Raw genomic sequence first — 20,321 nt, forward strand, 5'->3', positions numbered from 1 at the left:
CAAGAAGAATTTTGTTTAGGAGATAATGACTTCCCTCAAGGGCAAGGTGGTGACTAAGATGGAAGAATCTGAAGAGGAGAAGAGCTTGTACAGTGGGGTGGACTTTGAAGAAATGATAGATAATTATTTTAATGATTTCTTTGATGGAAATGGGAGGAAGAGAAAGCCTGAGATGAAGATGAAGATAATGTAGATACTACTCCCAAACCTACTCTCAAACCTTCCAAGAGAAAGAAATTACTTACTCCCAAAATTCCAATAGGATACTACTTACTCCCCCCCTAGTAGTAGCCCTAACACATGAACATATTTTGTCCCCACCGCGACATCATCATATGCACGTCCACCACCTCCACCACCTGCACCACATGTTGGATGTAAATGTTATCAGCTAAAGGAGGATGTCACAGAGACTAAAAGAGAATAATTCTTATCAAAGAGAATCAAGACAATCACCTTCTTTAGTTGAACTAGAGGACTCATAATATGACTAACCAGATGGCCATATTATTAGCCAAACTACAAATGAAGTTGAAGTTGTTGTATGGTTCGTGTCACGTTCGCGTGACGCGAATGATATGGTCACGTGACACGAAGCAATATTGTAATTGACCAAATTTTTTCCCATTATGCAGGAGAAGAAACAGAACCAGAATGAGATGAAGAAGGAGAATAAGATGCATAAGAAGAAGGAGGAGAATGAGATGAAGAATGAGGAAAAGATGTAGAAGAACAATGTAGAGATTGATAAGAAGAATGAGGAGAATGAGAATGAGAATGAGAATGAGAATGAGAATGAGAATGAGAATGAGAATGAGAATGAGAAAGAGAAAGAGAAAGAAGATGAGAAAGAGAAGGAGAAGGAGAATGAGAATGAGATGAATAAGGAGGAGAAGAAGAAGAAAAAGAAGGAGAATGAGATGAAGGAGAAAAAGAATGAGAAGATACATAAGAAGTAGAAGGAGGAGAAGATGCAGAAGGTAGAGAATGAGAAAGAGGATGAGAATCAGAATCAGAAAGAGAAAGAAGATGAGAAGGAGAAGGAGAAGGAGATGAAGAAGGAGAATGAGAATGAGAAAGAGAAAGAGAAAGAGAAAGAGAAAGAGAAAGAGAAAGAGAAAGAGAAAGAGAAAGAGAAAGAGAAAGAGAAAGAGAAAGAAGATGAGAATGAAAAGTAGGAGAAGGAGAAAGAGAATGAGGATGTAATGGTGCTCAACTAATTTGTGTGACACTAGAGGACCAATTTAAGAAGGAAGGAGAAGAAGGAGAAGCAAGAGGAGTAGTAGAAACAAGAGAAGGAGAAGAAGCAAAAATAGAAGGAGAAGCAAAAGAACGAGGAGGATGATCTGAAAGAATTCAAAACTCCTCCTCCTTCAATAATACTTGGACGAAAGAGGAAGAAGAAGTCGAAGAATGATGACATGTTCACCAATCCTTCCGGAAAACAGTTAAAGACAAATGATCCTTTAACAGTCAATCCCCTCGTCAAATTTGAAGAGCATATGCTTACTGAATTGAATGCATGGCTGAAAACTCTAGAGACCGAAAGTAAAATAAAGTATGTCAATATTGGCCCTGTAGACTCGGAATTCTTTAATAAATTTTTGAAAAGGAAATTGCTCTAGGATGTGGTATGTTTGAGTTTATATTGTTCAATATAATAGTTCAGTCGTGACACGATCATACCATTGAAGTCATGCAATTATTCATTATAAATGGTAACGCAAAGTCATGATCGTGATGAAAAGTCATGTTCGTGACACAACCATACCATTAAAGTCATGTATTGTTCATTATAAATGGTATGGGTGCGTCACGAGAAGTCATGCTCTTGACGCGAAGTCATGCTCGTGATGACCATACCATTGAAGTCATGCAATTGTTCATTATAAATGGTATGGTTGTATCACGAGAAGTCATGCTCGTGATGTGACTATACCATTGAAGTCATGCAATTGGTCATTATAAATGGTATGGTGTTGTCACGAGAAGTCATGTTTGTGACGCGAAGTCATGTTTGTGACGCGAAGTCATTTTTGTGATGCGAAGTCATGCTCGTGAAGCGACCATACCATTGAAGTCATGCAATTGTTCATTATAAATGGTATGGTCGATTGTATATAGTTCGTACTGTATTGAATTTTTTTCCATCGTGTAGGAAATAGATGCTAGATGCTTCCTTCTCAGAAAATGAATTACCCTTTATCCAAAGACATATCAGAACAATTTCACTATTGTTGATTGTAAGCTTGCATGTAGGTTTAAACTATAGTACCTAGAGTTTGCTAAAGATCCGGTCGAATTTAGCATTGACAACTTTATGGAGTATTATTGGAGTTCTCAAGATAGATATATGGTAGCATGGGAAGAAGTGGATGACATTTATGTCCCCCTAAATCTCGATAACCTTCACTAGGTACTTTGCGTTGTGCGTGTACAAGAGTGGCGTATCGACGTCCACGACTGCGATTGTTCAATTTATAAGGAGCACCATATGGATAAATTCATGAATTCATGAAACCAATGTGTAAAATATTTCCCTTTGTACTTGATAAGGTGATGTATACTACTGAAAATGTAGGTATCCCTACTTAACTTGGACGCGATGAAATATATAAGACTTCCATACCAGAGAAGTCCCCAAAGTAGGGAAACATGGGGATTGTTGTGTTTCTACTTATGTATCTAGAGTACCTGATTGCTAACCAAGGTATATCACTTGCGACCTCAGATAACATGATTTTTTGGAGAAGGAAGTGGACAGTTAGGTTGTTCCACCAAATTATAGAACCATAGGTGATTGTATTCCCATGTTGATGTAATTTTATTAATTTTAATTTTCTTAATTTTACTTTACCATAGTTAACTTTGTTAATTTTACTTTAACATAGTTAGTTTTGTAATTCCAATATTTTTGTGAAGTCACATAATACATCATTAATAAACCAAATCAACAACACAATACACAAGAATAAAGGATACTTAATTGAGTACCTCCATTGGTAGATAAATAGGCTTTGAGTCACTCCCAGACTGAATTGCAGTAAGAAAGGATTCTAAATTGAGTATAATTTCAATGTTAAGTATCATTCATTTCCTGCAATATAGTCTAGAAGATACTTTCAATGTAAAATTTTCATTTCGTGTATGTGTAATAGATTTCACACCTCTACATCCATAATACTTTAACTTTATTTATAATACAAATGTGTAAAAGAAAAGAAGTGTAACATAAAAAGTGTAATATAACTTTAACTTTAACATAACATAAAATAATCACGAATGGTATGGTCGCGTGATGCGATACCCTATTCCAATATTTTGTGAATTTGTTGTATGGTTCGCGTCACGCGAACGTGACGCGAATGGTATGGTCGCGTGACGTGATACCCAATTATAATATTTTGTGAAGTTGTTGTATGGTTCGCATCACACGGATGTGACGCGAATGGTATGGTCATGTGATGTGATACCCAATTCCAATATTTTTGTAAAGTTGTTGTATGGTTCACGTCACGTTTGCGTGATGCGAAAGGTATGGTCACATGACGCGAATAGGGCATTTATCATCTTCTCATCATCCCATATCCACTACAATTGAAATAAAACATTAATATAGGTTTATGATATTTTTTTAATCTTCTTAAGACTCACTCAGCTCTGAGATTGATAGGTTGCAAAACTCATATCCAAAACCGAGTCTTCATTACCGGATGGAGGAAACCAATCTAAGAACAATTTGTTATTTTAAAATTGAACCCAACATATTATGTGTTAATAGAACCACATATAATCTAAACTCAAGAGTATATTAATATTTTAGTTGAAATAGTTATGTTGGAACTCAAGAGTATATTAAAGTCTAAGAGTTAAAACAGTTATCATCAACTAAAGCTAAACACATCCATCATTATAATTTTATCATCGCAAAGCATATATAAACTTAATCTTCATTATCAAGGAATAATAAAGAATAAATGTATTCACAATCAATAGAAGAATAAATAATTAATTACAAAATCAAATAACAAATTCAAGTTCAAGAAGCTGAAAGATGTGTAGATGATGATGCTCTTGTAGTAGATGGTGTAGGCATCGATGATGAGCATGTTACCCTATCATGACCTTGACCACCATATGAGATGCAACGTCTCCGGACCTTACAGACCTCACATTGGGATAACCTAAGCTTTTTTATTGTCCGCCCTTTCTTAACCTTAATAGGTAGTTTTAGGCACACGTGTTGTTAAATAATTTCGGGAATATCCCAATTGTCTTCATCATAAACAGGATAACATGTCTCTACATATGCATTCAACCATGAGTTAGTTGAGTAATATCTACGAGCAATATAAAAATAGAATGATTCAACATGTGAACAATTGGTTAGATAGATTCAACATGTGAGAAAATCCACAATTGAGTTGAGTAATACCTTGAGTAGAAGTCATAGGGAACAAAATTTTGGTGACGGACATCAACCAAGGAATGTGTACAAAGAAGAATGGATACTTCAAATACCCTACAAGTGCAGGTCATGTATGTGAAATTGACTTTAAAATGGGACTCCCTATCATGCACATAAAACTAGAATCGGTTAAGCGGAGAAACATTATAGAATATGGCCTTCTATGTAGACGATATGATCGTCAAATCCAATTATAGGCAATGGCATGTCCATAACCTCGAAAAAATCCTATAAAGGATTAGGAAATATCAGCTGAAACTTAACCCAAAGAAATGTACGTTCGAAGTTACCGCTAGTAAAATGTTGGGTTTATTGATCACCCAAAGAGGAATCAAAGTCGATCCCTCAAAGATAGTAGAAATAACGGTTATTCCAGGTCCTCGAAGGGAAGGAGAGGTTTTAGAATTCCTAGGAAAAATCTAATACATTAGCTGATTTATCAGCAAGCTTACCACAACATGTTATCTACTATTTAAGTTTTGAAAAAATACCAAAAAATCATATGAGATGACAATTGTCAACAAGCGTTTGATAAAATTAAAGTTTATCTAAAATCAACTCAATACTCATGCCGCCTAAACCCATCATCCCTCTTATATTATATATATCACTGTAACAAATTAACAATGGAAAGTATTTTGGCTCAAGAAAACGAGGATAAACTCGAAATAACTATTTACTATTTCTGTAAGAGAATGTCTGAAATAGTATGGTGAGCATTAGTATGGGTCAATAAAAGGTTAAGACACTATAGGAAAGCTTATCCCATCAAGTTTGTATCTAGTTTGGATCATATTCACTTCTTGTTCTAACGAATACTTTTGTTAAAATAATGGGTTAATATTGTATAGTATTTATATATTTAGGGTGTTATGTATTAAGGTCCATATATATATTAAGCCCATATATAATCTCCATCTATTGGAGGCTGTAATAATGGAAAACCCTATTATTGAATCCTTTCATTCGTAACATGGTATTAGAGCTATGGAATTAGGGTTAGGGTTTCTTTTCAATTTTCCCCTTCCTCTCTAATTATTATTGGGTTTGTTCTTGAGGATTGATTGCATTTATTCACCATGTCGGAAGAAGGTAAACCTAGTTCCAAAGATAGTGATGGTGGTGCTAGTCGGGGATAACATTTAAACTAATCCCTTGTTCTTAGCCTCGTGAAATTAGATGGATCGAACTATCTTGCATGGTCGCAAACTTATTTACTTTCGATTCAAGCCAATAGAATGCAGAAATTCAATAATGGAAAGTTTAAGAAACCCAAGGATGATGATCCGAGATTGGATGATTAGGAATCGGACAATGCCATGGTGAAAATGTGGCTCTTTAATTCTATGGAACCAAATATTCGGAAGAGCTATCTATTTCTTGCCATTGCTCAAGAAATTTGGAGTTTGATATCTAATACGTACTCCCATTCTGGAAATTGTTCAAAGGTTTATGAGATTCGAAAGAGAGTTTGGGAGACAGTACAAGGTAATAGGACACTAACAGAGTACTACTCTGAGTTGACTGGGTTATGGACGGAACTAGATCATTATCGCAACTTTAGAGCAGAATGTACGGATGATGCAGAAGCCTATCAAAGGATTGTAGAAGATGATCGTCTAATTGACTTCTTAGCTGGGCTAGATATCTACTATGATCCCATTAAGGTAGAATTGATCGGGAAAGTTCCACTCCCTGATGTTTCGACTACCCATGCTCATATTCAGGGGGAGGAGACTCGACAACATACTATGGCTCCTCAATCGGAACACTCTAATCGTTCTGCTCTTGTTGCTACCCATATTCCTGTTACTGCCCCGTCAGCAACACCTCCATTTGTTGATGTGAGTCCACCTTTGTGTGATCACTGTCAGAAGACGAGGCATACTCATGATAGGTGTTTTCTCCTACAGCATCACCTTCGTGGTCGTAGTCATGGTCGCGGCCGAGGTCGTGACTCTGGAGGGCATATTTAGTATAATGCTCACCTTTTAGTGGAGACACAAATTTCTGGTATGGACACTCCTCCACCTATAGCAGAGGTTCCTTTGACAGTTTCGGAGACGAGTGCTCTTCGCAACTTGCTAGCCAACTCTTCTGCTTCTTCCACATCCTCTCATCTTGCTCATTCCGGTATGGCTTCTGCCTTAACAACCTCACAGTCTTCTTCTAACTCTTAGATCATCGATTCAGGAGCCTCTAACCATATGACAAATTCTTCTAGCTTGTTTAGCTCTTATTTATCTCAATAGAATACAATTCGGGTTGCAGATGGATCCCTTATACTTATTCTAGGAAAAGGGTCTATTCAGCTTTCTTCTAAGTTACCTTTGAACTCTGTCTTACATGTTCCATCATTCACTTCAAATTTGTTATCTATTAAACGTATTACAGAGTCTCTAAATTGATCGGTAACATTCTTCCCTTCTCACTGTGTTTTTCAGGACATAACAACCGACCAGACGATTGGTAAGGGTAACGTTTGTAATTACTTATTTGTCTTAGAGTATGTGCCTACTTCTTCACCGATGGTCCACCAAGTATCAACTAACTCTCCATTAGAGTTTTTGCATTCATGGCATAGACGTTGTGAGCATCCATCATTTGATGTATTAGAACATCTTTTTCCTACTTTAACTAAGAAATGTAGTAGGTCTGACTTTATGTGTGAACCATGTGAACTTGCGAAACACAAATATTCTAGTTACCCTATTATTAATCAAAAGAGCATGACTCCATTTTCTGTCATTCATTCTGATGTTTGGGGCCCGTCTCGGGTTACTGGTCGTTCCGGTTATAGATGGTTTGTCACTTTTATTGATTGTCATACGCGTCTCACCTGAATTTACTTCGTCACAAAAATGAAGTATTTGAATGCTTTAAATTATTTCATGCTATGATTCATACACAATTTTAAGTTGTTATACAAATTTTACGGACCGACAATGGTACAGAGTATACTAATGGGGATTTTGAGTCTTACTTATCTTCTCATGGCATTGTGCATCTTACTACATGCGTCAAAACTTCTGAGCAAAATGGGATAGCAGAGAGAAAGAATGGTCATCTTTTGGAGGTTGCTAGGTCTCTTATGTTTACTATGCATGTTCCTAGATTCCTATGGGGAAATACATTTTTAACTGCATCATATTTAATTAACCGTCTTCCCTCTACTGTTCTTAAGCTCAAGACTCCAACATCATTTCTCCCACATACTTCAAAACATCCTCTCGCACTTCGTGTCTTTGGATGTGTGTATTTTGTTTATAACTCTGCTCCATCGCGTGGAAAGTTAGATCCCTGGGCTCTAAAATGTGTCTTTATCGGTTATTCTCCAAATCAGAAAGGGTACAAATACTATCATCCTCCCACTAAACGAGTGTTTGTTAGTCAAGATGTCACTTTATGGGAGTCAACTCATTATTACACCTCCAGCTCATGTTTACCTCTTCAGGGGGAGAGTTTAGAAAAAGAAGAAATAAACATGGAGTCTTCTTCCACTCCCATCGATCCTCTTACGTTTCCATGACAGGAGGAGAGGGAAGCACCTTCTAGTGGAGAATCATGTTTATAGGAGGAAAGGGAAGCACATTCTAGTGGAGAACCATGTTTGAAACCTTGTAGACTAGATGGACCGAATTTGGTGACATACTCATGCAGACAACATGGATATGCTATATTAACCCCTAAATTGTCTGATCCGGAAGTTATTATTATAATTGGTCCTTCTTCCTATACAAACGGTAATCCTTCTCTTTCTGACCTTGATCTTCCCATAGCTGCTAGAAAATGTTCTAAAAAATGTAGTTAGCATCCTATTTCTAACTTTGTTTCTTATGATTCTGTATCTCCTTCCTATTGTGCATTTATTTCCACTTTGTCATCTATTCCCATTCCTCAGCGTTGGCAGGATTCTATACTTGAACCAAAGTGGTAATGTGCTATGGGTGAAGAGATGAATGCTCTTAAGAAGAGTGGCACATGGGATCTTGTGACTCTTCCTGTTGGAAAAAATAGTTGGATGCAAATGGGTGTTCACTATAAAATATAAGCCAGGTGGGTCAGTTGAAAGGTACAAGACAAGACTAGTTGCGAAGGGGTACACATAGACACTTGGGATTGACTATTAGGAGACGTTCACTCCCGTCGCCAAGATGAACTCTATTCGGATCCTAATTTCTTGTTAATAGGATCGGCTTTATCGATAGAGACAGGGGCCTGACTAAGGATGAAGACTTATGAAAAACGGTTTGAAAGAAATCCTGTTAGAGATTTAATTCGCTTTCTATTCTACGCAAACTTGTGTAAACACTTGAAACAGATTCAAGGCGGAATTGTTTACATGAGTTTGAAGCACAAGATGAAATATGAAAAGATAACAGAAATGAAGAACACATCAGTTTGTTTATGAATGTTCGGAGAAACTCTCCTACGTCACCCCTTCTTCCAACCACCGGAAGGATTCACTATAATATGATTCGAATCAAATACAGTTTACACACATACTTAGCTCACTATTGAACATAACACTTTCTGTTCAATTAAAAGATAAAGAATATCACTCAGCTAAAGGTATTTTGATTCTAGCTCTCTCTTGATTCACACACAGTACAATCAAAAAGAAGCTTCACAGTATGATTTTAGTAAGCAAGATGATTAAGTGGTTTCTCTCTCTGCAAAATCAGATTGCTTGTTCGTTCTATTCGCTTGTTCGTTGTGGCCGATTGTCTGTTGTCCTTGAGATTTGTTAAATACTGAGTAGGAGCTAACGGTTGAATTCTTAGAATGATACGTGACACTCTTCCATTAGAAATCCTCCATTGTACATAGTAGGTTTTGAGCACAAGGATCGTGGACGTACATCACTGGTTGTGCGCCGAATATTCCATCAGGGATGTACCTGCAAAACAAGTAATGTGAGGAAAATTCTCTTACATGGCATTCCTTGATTGGATGCATATAGCTGTTGTACAAATCTTCACTAGAAAGTGGAGCAGGAGCAGGGTACAACCATATCACGTGGGTAGGTGAAATGCTACATTCAAGCGTACTGCTTAAACTGAGCATTAGACGTATTTCAGTTAGACGGATTGTGAAAATCAGTCTAATGAAATAAACATCTCCTTCTAATAGAAAACGTCTATTAGACCGCCTGGTCTAATAGAATTAGACTCGCGTCTAATTATCCAATAACCATTAGACTGCACGTCTAATTCCGGTTCTACCTTAGACTTGTCTAAATGAGTTAGACGCACGTCTAACTTTCACTAATTAGACTACACGTCTAATTATCCAATAACCATTAGACTGCATGTCTAACTCCACTGAGTTAGACTGCACGTCTAATTCCGGTTCTACCTCAAACTTGTCTGAAGGAGTTAGACGCACGTCTAACTTTTACTTTTTATTAGACTGTACGTCTAACTCCACTGAGTTAGACTGCACGTCTAATTCCGAATATCAATTAGACTACCCGTTTAATTACAAGTCTATTAGACTACACGTCTAACTCCGATGAGTTAGACTGTACGTCTAATTCCGTATTCATTAGACTTACGTCTAATTCTTTACATTAATTAGACTACACGTCTAACTCCGATGAGTTAGACTGTACGTCTAATTCCGTGCATTCATTAGACTACACGTCTAACTTCGATGAGTTAGACTATACGTCTAATTCTATCCATTAGACTAACGTCTAATCCCGTGTATCTATTAGACCACCTGTCTAATTACACGTCTATTAGACTACACGTCTAACTCCGATGAGTTAGACTGTACTTCTAATTTTATGCATTCAATACCAAAAATCGGTCTAATGACCCTAACTAGATCCAAGTCTTATGAAATATTGTTTTAATACACCTGTATCAAAACTCATAAGTTATTTCATCATCAAAATCTCAGTGGTTAAATTATTTCAACACTTAGTTAAAATAATTTGACCCAACAATTTCCCCCTTTTTGATGAAGAAATTGCAATCCTACATACATATATCAAAACATGCATTCATCATATAAATAAACAAAACCCTTGTTCACTTACATCATTCATCCAAACCAGTATTCGAAAAACCATCAAAGAAAATTATTCAATAGAGTTAAATAAAGTAAAGAAGAGAGATCATTGTTCTTCCCTTTTAACTCGAGGATCGGTTGTACTCATTTCTTGACCAAGAAGCATGTTGAAGAAGGGAGGATAGCCGCGACCACCACGACCGCCTGCACTTGATCTTCCACCGCGTTCACCACCACTGGTACGTCCACCTTGATCAACATTGGATAGCCTATTCCGGCCACCACCACTTCGACCTCCACGCTCACCACCGCTTCGACCTCCACGCTCACCACCGCTTCGACCTCCACGCTCACCACCGCTTCGACCTCCACCTCTCTTGGTTGGCCTAGGATTGTCATCGGTGCTTGGAGCTCGCCTGGATCTTGTGCCGGTTGACACACCATCGTTTCTTTTGCTTGACTCACCTTGAGTTGGTCGAGGTTGAGCACATTCAGCATTGGCCTTTGCGTCCTCCTTTGCTTGAAACTTCCTAGCAATGGAGTTAGCAAATTCCTAACGTTCATTATCATTCCTACTCATACACCCCTGAATCTCCACCATCTGATTCTTCACCAGACTGAATTCTTCCAAAGTTTCCTTGTGGCGTTCATCATTGAATTTCCTTTCAATATTAAATAACTCAGTTTGACGATTGACAAGTTGCTTTTCAAACTTTGAAAAGTTTACATTTGCGATATGAGTCTCATATGTGTTCTTCTTCAAAGTGTTATCCAACTCAGTGAGGACCTTAAAAATCTTGCTAAAGCCCTCTTTTTCTTCTTCCTTTGATTTCATGGCCTGTGACATGGTCTTCTGAATCGATGAGAGCATAAACCTCATAGATCTTAACACCTTGTTTCCTCCGGCAGATGACTCTCCATGAGACGAGATTTCTTCAGATTCTGCTGCCATGCTCTGAATTGGCTCAGAGTTTGTATGAATCTGCAAGGATTGCTCCGGTTGATTCATTTCGGCATTTCTAGCAGCTTTGTCTCGCTCTTCTTCTTCAAGTTCTTCTTCAGCTCTCTGAAATCTCTCAAGCAGATTTCCAGAGTAGTGAATATGATTATTGATGTTTTCGTGAACATTTCCCACAATGGTGTCGGAAAATAGATGGGGCTTGATAAACGTTGTTTGTTGATCCTGTTCCTCATCAGATGAGGAACTTTCTTCTTCATCGACCTTTTCTTTAGAGGGTTCCCCCTCAGTTCTGGCAGTTTCTGGCTGAGTATCCTCGGCCAATTTCTCTTGAACACCCTCTGTTCTCGCAACATGGGTTATTATCACATCTTCTTCAATAGGAGCTTGAACAGCCTCCTCAATCACTTCTTCCAATAGAACTTCTTCTTCATTTACCTCAAGAGCTTGTTCAGGCTCTTGAACAATCACATCTTCTTCTTCTTCTTTATTCAGACATTCTTGAATAGGCTGATCTAGAATGCGTCTCTCTTCGGTAAAAAGATTCCCAAATTCGATCAAGAGAGCAACATATAGCTCATCAACATCATTATCAGCATTTGGAATGTCCATAGCTTCTGATTCATTGAGAGGTTCTGCGCCAGAGCAATCGGCACCATGAATGTGTCGAGAAGCAACAGAGACATAACTGTCCAGGATATCGTTCAGTTTCTTCAATACCTTCATTTCAACATCAGATCTTTTCTCATCAGGATTGAAATTAGCTTTCCTGGCTTCGAAGATTGGAAAAAGAGCTTTTCCAAATATCCATGCTTCCACTAGATCTTTTCTCTTCAGAGCCTCACCAACTTCTAAAGTTCTTGCCCATTTCAGAACTTTCTTCTCGTTTGCCACCCTCTTCTTCCATTCTTTAGTTATAGTAGAGTTTGACAAAAAATCGTTGTATTTGGAAGACAGTCTCTCCATGGACCAAGATTCATAAATTTCTAATTTTCCAATTGTAAGAATTTTAACTTGCTCTAAAATGAGGTCAACAATCCCTGTTGCCTCCGATACCTTTTCAGGAGCTTGAAATGCAATAGATTTACCTTTTCCAACCACCTCTACAGGTTTTGGAGTAGGTCTTGGTTCATCGATCACGATTCCATCAACCCGTTTTCTGGAACGCATCAGTTCGAATGCTGATGGAGGTTTCTTACAGAGCTCAGCAGGAAGCTCCATACGAACAACTTTTCCAATTACCAATGAATCTTTGGGAATTGGAACATTGGGTTCACCAGCCACAAGGGTAAGAGCAGCACCTTGTTCTGGTTGAGATGACTCTGTAGCACCGGCGGTTACAAGATCAGTTTGAACAACAAGAGACTCAATCCTGTCAACAGTTTCATCATTTGGACCGGCTGACTCAACAACAGGCCCTTCATCAGATTCTCTCAAGGGAGAGAATATAGATTCAGATTGTTCCACTACGGGAACGTAAAATTTAGGCACGTCGACCAAAGATTTGGAAGACTTTACCTTTAAAGATTTAGACGCGCGGATCGCCTTTGTCTTCTTCTCCTTTGAGGCATAGGACCTCGAAGGTTTCCTCAAAAAGGTTGAGGGAGTGGATAATGAGGACATTGGAGTTGCAGAAAGTACGCCTGGACCTTGCTTCAACCTTGAATCAACAGATTCAGAATCATTCTTGTTAGGACTCTTCAGACTGGAGGAACTGGCCTCCGATTCATTTACCATTTTCGTTCTCTTTGCCCCTATTGACATAATAGAAGCAGAAGGCTTGGATCGGGTGGAAGGCTTTCCACTAGTCTGGTAACTAGAAGCACCAGATGCAGATTCAAGGTTGTTCTTCAACCTTGTTAGCGTGTTAGCAACTGTAAGAGCAGTAAATACTCTTGGAGAGTTGATCTGCACCGGTTCACCAACAGGAACCCCAAATGCTTCAACAAATGACTCTGTTGAGCCGCATATGGTATGCTTTCCTTGTTCGTCTGACAGATAGAATAGCACAAGTTCTGGAAAAGGGTATGAGCCCAGTTTACCTGGATCCCCTTTGAGATAGCACACATGTAGTCAAAACGGTCTTGACTATATAGATTAAAAGAGCCAGATTTCCCTTGTAGTGCCTTTGCCACCACATCGTTCAGAAGAATAAAATGCGGTTTGAATGCCTTCTTGGATCTATTCACATGGATCATCGAACCGTCGGCAGAAAAAGTTGTCTTCATCTCCTCCATGATTTCAGAAGAAAGGATCAAGTCGAATAGATGACCCTCCGTCGGATGTTCAAAGAACTCCGCAAAAACTGCTTCATCAAAAGAGAACTCCATTCCGTTGACGGTTGCTACGATGGATTCATCCACCATAGTTGCTGTTTTGAAGAACTCGCGAACTTCTTTTTCGTAGAAGATGATAGGTCCACCTAGATACTTCCTCAACCTAGAATATTCTAGGGTTTGAAACATCTTCACCACCTCCGCGTGTATACAGATGGAAAGTCCACCTGCAAAGTACAGTGACCCAGAGTGATTTTCTTCACCATTTTCAAAGGATATGAAACGACACAATATTTCAGAGAGATTTAGTGAGAGAAATGCAAGAAAAGCTAGGGTTCTTAAGGATTTTGAGAGATTGAAAGCTTTCAAACTCATGCACTAATATCTTTATATAGACAGAAGAGGGAAATACATAATAACCGTCTTTTCTCAAGGGTATGGCCCATTAATAAATGTTAGACGTCCTTTTTCAAAAAGTCATCATTAAAAATGAGGGTATATTAGTCATTTTCTCTAAACTTGATAGACACGTGTCTTCATGTTATTAAGAGATGACTGTTTGATATTTTGAGCGGGAAAAACAGATAGCTCTCAACGTGGGACAGATGTCCTTGATCAGTCAAATCGACACGTAGTTAGACATTTTTCTTACTTCACAAATCCATATAACAAAACATCTATTAGACGGATGAGTCTATTAGACGCATACGTCTAATTCTGTGTTTATAAAAATCCGTCTAATGTTTATTAGACGTGTACGTCTAATTCCGCATAAACACCACGTGTTAGACGTGTGTTTGATTAGACGTGAGCATCCACTTGCTCATGACGTAAAAACGTCTAACGTCTAATAGACGAGTCCGTCTAATCGCGTAGGTATAACACCTCAACATATAGACTTAGATGTATAGATTATGAGCAAAAATACGTCTAAGTACACACTGTTTCTTTTAGACACCCTTGTCTAATTAGACCGATTAAGGATATTCGTCTAGAGAGTAACTTTACTTCCAAAGTAATTTTTCCCTTTCATTATGGATATGGACATTGGAGTTTAATAAACAATTTTTGTGGTCCAAAGAACAATTTTTTTTAAAAAAAATAAAAACATTTATTCTTCCAGAATGGCAAATGTCATTGTTGATCTTCCAAGTTGTGTACTCAGAGGAGTACTCTTCTAGCTTCCTTCCTGCATCACCTACAAAATAAACTATTTACACATTTTGGTACCCATACTCAATTGGGTCCTCGATCAATTAGTCCCTTAGAAATCCATATTTGAGTTATTCTAATGGATTTCCCATTTTGTGTTGTGATTAATGCATAAGATTTTGACTTTGTAGATGACTTCCTACTAGCCACTGATCCTTTAGCTTTTGAAGAAGATTTTCTTTTAAAACACCTTGATTTATAGTCAGGTCTTAGATTGCCAGACTTGTTAACTTTTTCTAGCCTATTCTTAAGCCAACTAACAGTCGGCGGAACATAAACGATTTCATTTTTGAAAGCAACTTCTTCATGAATAGGATCAGATTCAATATCAGTCACACTTCCTTTAACAAAAATTATTGGCTTAAGTTTGTCATTTGGTATTGACTTTTTGCATGATAGGTCAGGGTCATTTCTATCAAATCCCAATCCGGATCTAGATCTAGCAGGTTTCAACATTCTGATATGATATTTGACAGCATCACCAGACCTTGTCCATGCACAGACAACATAGTTAAGCCTTTTATTTTCAGATGAAAGATTTTGAATCTGTTCCTTGAGAATCTCATTCTCAGATGAGATATCTTCAATCTTCTTTTCAAAATCATTTGATTCTTCCCTTTTAGACAGATTTGGTTTATTTAAATCTGATGGAGATTTAGTTTCATTTAGAGATTCTGCTAACTTTCTATACTCGATGACCATGTCATCTAGTGCAGCTACCAGTTATTCCCTTGAAAACCTTTCGGAAGAGAAATCAAATACCTCAGTCTCCTGAGTTCCTTCTTCATCTTCTCTGGCCATGAAGCAAGCCACGTCTTCTTCATCACTTTCACTGGATGAAAAGTAAGAGCCACGGCTGCTTCCTCTATGCTTTCCGTCACCAGCCATAAGAGCCTTCAGCTTTTTTCCATCATCCTTGGCATCTTCACGCTTTGGCTTCCAGCATTCCGATGCATAATGACCTTTAATACCACAATTAAAACAAGTAACATTAACTTTAGATTTTCTATTATCATTAGAATTTGAAGAGTTTGAGTTAGAGTTGCTCTTCTTCATGAAGTCGCCAAACTTCTTCACAAAGAGAGACATGGCATCGCTGCTCAGCTGTTGAGCTGCCATCTTCACGTCCGGAGCGGTTGGTGGCTCTTTAGTAGTCACCAGCGCCTTAGCAATGATAACGGACGTGGGTTGATCTTCTTCCATCCTACAGTTCAGCTCGAACTCATAGGCCTTGAGGTCAGCGAAGAGATCAAAGAGAGAGATCTTGTTAAGATCTTTGGATTCCTTCATCGCCATAGTCTTTATGTCCCATTCTCTTGGAAGAGCACGCATGACCTTGATAGCAAGCTCCCGGTTGCTATAGGTCTTGCCTAGGATGGACAGAGAGGAGACGATCTTGTTGAATCTGGTGTCGAAATCGTTCATTGTTTCACCAGGACGCATTTTGAAGTTGTCGAACTGTTGAGTGGCGAACATGATCTTGTTTTCCTTGGTTTGCTCGTTGCCCTCACACAGTTGAGTAAGTCTGTCCCAGACCTCTTTGGCAGTGTCACATTCGATGATGTAGTTGAACATACTGTCATCGAGAGATCTGTACAGAACATCAAGAGCCATGTTGTTGAGGTTGTTCTGCCTCTTTTCATCAGCGGTCCAGTCAACCTTCTCATTATCAATCTTGATAGGACCTTCTGTGACAACACTCCACATGTCATCATGAAGAGAAGAGAGATGAGCACGAACTCTTTTCTTACAGACAATGTAGTTTTCACTAGAGAAGGTTGGAATGGCTGTAGCACTGGCATCTTTGGATATGGTCGACATATTTCAGGAAAGGCTTGAGAATAGAAACAGAGCTCTGATACCAATTGATAGAATCGGCTTTATCAATAGAGATAGGGGTCTGACTAAGGATGAAGACTTATGAAAAACGGTTTGAAAGAAATCCTGTTAGAGATTTAATTCGCTTTCTATTCTACGCAAACTTGTGTAAACACTTGAAACAAATTCAAAGCGGAATTATTTACTTGGGTTTGAAGCACAAGATGAAATATGAAAAGATGACAGAAATGAAGAACACAGCAGTTTGTTTATGGATGTTCGGAGAAACTCTCCTACGTCACCCCTTCTTCCAAGCACCAGAAGGATTCAATATAATATGATTCAAATCAAATACAGTTTACACACACACTTACCTCACTATTGAACATAACACTTTCTGTTCAATTACAAGATAAAGAATATCACTCAGCTAAAGGTGTTTTGATTCTAGCTCTCTCTTGATTCACACAGTACAATCAGAAAGAAGCTTCATAGTATGAGTTTAGTAAGCAAGATGATTGAGTGGTTTCTCTCTCTGCAAAATCAGATTGCTTGTTCGTTCTATTCGCTTGTTCGTTGTGGCTGATTGTCCGTTGTCCTTGAGATTTGTTAAATACTGAGCAGGAGTTAACGGTTGAATCTTTAGAATGATACGTGACACTCTTCCATTGGAAAGCCTCCATTGTACACAACAGGTTCTGAGCACAAGGATCGTGGCCGTACATCACTGGTAGTGCGCCGAATATTCCATCAGGGATGTACCTGCAAAACAAGTAATGTGAGGAAAATTCTCTTACGGGGCATTCCTTGATTGGATGCATATAACTGTTGTACTAATCTTTACTAGAAAGTGGAGCAAGAGTAGGGTAAAGCCATAACACGTGGGTAGGTGAAATGCTAAATTCAAGCGTACTATCTAAACTGAGCATTAGACGTATTTTAGTTAGACGGATTGTGTAAATCAGTCTAATGAAATAAACATCTCCTTTTAATAGAAAACGTCTATTAGACCGTCTGGTCTTATAGAATTAAACTCGCGTCTAATTATCCAATAACCATTAGACTGCACGTCTAACTCCACTGAGTTAGACTGCACGTCTAACTCCAATAAGTTAGACTGCACGTCTAATTCCGGTTCTACCTCAGACTTGTCTGAAGGAGTTAGACGCACGTCTAAATTTCACTAATTAGACTACACGTCTAATTATCCAATAACCATTAGACTGCACATCTAACTCCACTGAGTTAGACTGCACGTCTAATTCTGGTTCTATTTCAGACTTGTCTGAAGGAGTTAGACGCACGTCTAACTTTCACTTTTTATTAGACTACACGTCTAACTCTACTAAGTTAGACTGCACGTCTAATTCCGAATATCAATTAGACTACCCGTCTAATTACAAGTCTATTAGACTACACGTCTAACTCCAATGAGTTACATTGTACGTCTAATTTCGTATTCATTAGACTTACGTCTAATTTTTTACATTCATTAGACTACACATCTAACTCCGATAAGTTAGACTGTACGTCTAATTCCATGCATTCATTAGACTACACGTCTAACTCCGATGAGTTAGACTGTATGTCTAATTCTATGCATTAGACTAACGTCTAATCCCGTGTATCTATTAGACCACCTGTCTAATTACACTTCTATTAGACTACACATCTAACTCCGATGAGTTAGACTGTACGTCTAAGTTTATGCATTCAATACCAAAAATCGGTCTAATGACCCTCATTTGATCCAAGTCTTATGAAATATTGTTTCAATACACTTGTATCAAAACTCATAAGTTATTTCATCATCAAAATCTCAGTGGTTAAATTATTTCAACACTTAGTTAAAATAATTTGACCCAACACTTGTGCTTCCAAGCTAGGATGGAATCTTCAACAGCTTGATATGAAGAATGCCTTTTTGCATGGCAACCTAGAAATTTTTTTTATATGGATGTCCCTCCTAGCTTCTCATCTTACATTATAGAAGGGAAAGTGTGTAAACTCAAGAAAATGTTGTATGGGCTAAAACAATATCCTAGAGCGTGGTTTGGGAGATTTTACGGTGCTATGATAAAGTTTGGGTTCAAGTAGACCAACTCAGACCATACAATGTTTGTTAAGAGAAAGGAGGCAAGATCACAATATTGATTGTGTATGTCGATGACATCATTGTAACGGGTGATGATGAAGATGAGATTAACTTATCAAACAACGGTTGGCGACCGAGTTTGAGGTCATAGACTTGGGTTCGTTGCGGTACTTTCTTGGGATTGAGATAGCTAGATCGTCTCGTGGGATCTTTCTCTCCCAACGGAAGTATGTCCTTGATCTCCTATCTGATACTGGGATGCAAACCTACGGACTCACCTTTTGAAGCTAATCATAAGCTCTTCGGAGGTGTTGGTACTGAGGTGGATAAGGAGAGATATCAACGGTTAGTCGGGAGACTTATATACCTTGCTCATACTAGACCTGACATTACATATGATGTTGGTGTTGTGAGCCAATACATGCATGATCCTCGCGAGACTCATATGGATGCAGTCTATCGCATTCTAAGATACTTGAAGACAAAATCGGGTAAGGGCTTATTGTTTAAGCCTCAAGGCCACCTAGATGTTCAAGGATATACCGACTCAGATTGGGATGGCTCCTTGGATGATAGACGTTCCACCTCAGGTTATTGTGCCTTTGTTGGAGGTAACCTGGTAACTTGGCACATCAAGAAACAAGCGGTGGTAGTAAGGTCTAGGGCCGAGGAAGAGTACAGAGCTATGGCTCTTGGCGTTAGTGAGCTCTTGTGGACTCGGTCCCTTCTTGTAGAACTTGGTTTCACACCAACTAGTCTTATGAAAATATTTTGTGATAACAAGGCTGCTGTCTCTATTTCTCATGATCCGGTTCTACACGATTGAACCAAGCATATTGAGATTGACCGACACTGCATCAAGGAGAAGATTTCCAGCGGTCTCCTCTGTACCCCGTATGTAAAGACTGGCGATTAACTAGCCGATGTCTTAACTAAGGGTCTTAGTAGTAGAGATTTTGTTCCCATTATAAGCAAGTTAGGCATGATGAATATCTTCGCTCCAACTTGAGGGGGAGTGTTAAAATAATGGGTTAATATTGTATAGTATTTATATATTTAGGGTGTTATGTATTAAGGCCCATATATATATTAAGGCCCATATACATTAGGTTTTAAGCCTCTTATATCTATATATAATCTCCATCTATTGGAAAGGCTGTAATAATGGAAAACCCTATTATTGAATCCTTTCATTCGTAACAACTTTTATCACCAAGGCTATCCAAATGGATGATGAAGATATCTGAATACGACATAGCCTATATGATACTGAAATCCATAAAAGGAAGCGTTGTTGTGGACTTCCTAGTTGACTAACCCATCATTGTTGAGTTAGAGAACGAACTCAAATTCCCCGATGATGAAATCATGATTGTCACGTCAAACATATAGAAAATAATGTTTAACGAAGCTTGAGGCAAACAAGGTTATATAATTGGAATTTTTTTTGTTGACCCTAAAGGTACATATAATCAA

The 20,321-nt window shown here is 38.3% G+C and overlaps 1 protein-coding gene across 1 annotated transcript; it reads left to right on the forward strand.

Moving 5' to 3' along the window:
• The first annotated feature begins 19,074 nt into the window (after window positions 1-19,074).
• LOC124935135 (secreted RxLR effector protein 161-like) lies at window positions 19,075-19,671 on the forward strand. The gene has a single exon (XM_047475592.1). The coding sequence runs from the start codon at window positions 19,075-19,077 to the stop codon at window positions 19,669-19,671; it is 597 nt and encodes a 198-aa protein (XP_047331548.1).
• Window positions 19,672-20,321: the final 650 nt, after the last annotated feature.

The sequence above is a fragment of the Impatiens glandulifera genome, chromosome 4 (genome assembly GCF_907164915.1).
Source record: "Impatiens glandulifera chromosome 4, dImpGla2.1, whole genome shotgun sequence".
Classification (NCBI taxonomy): Eukaryota; Viridiplantae; Streptophyta; class Magnoliopsida; order Ericales; family Balsaminaceae; genus Impatiens; species Impatiens glandulifera.

Coding starts and splice junctions, on each gene's coding strand:
- LOC124935135 (XM_047475592.1), top strand. CDS start 19,075: ATGTCCTTGATCTCCTATCTGATACTGGGATGCAAACCTACGGACTCA.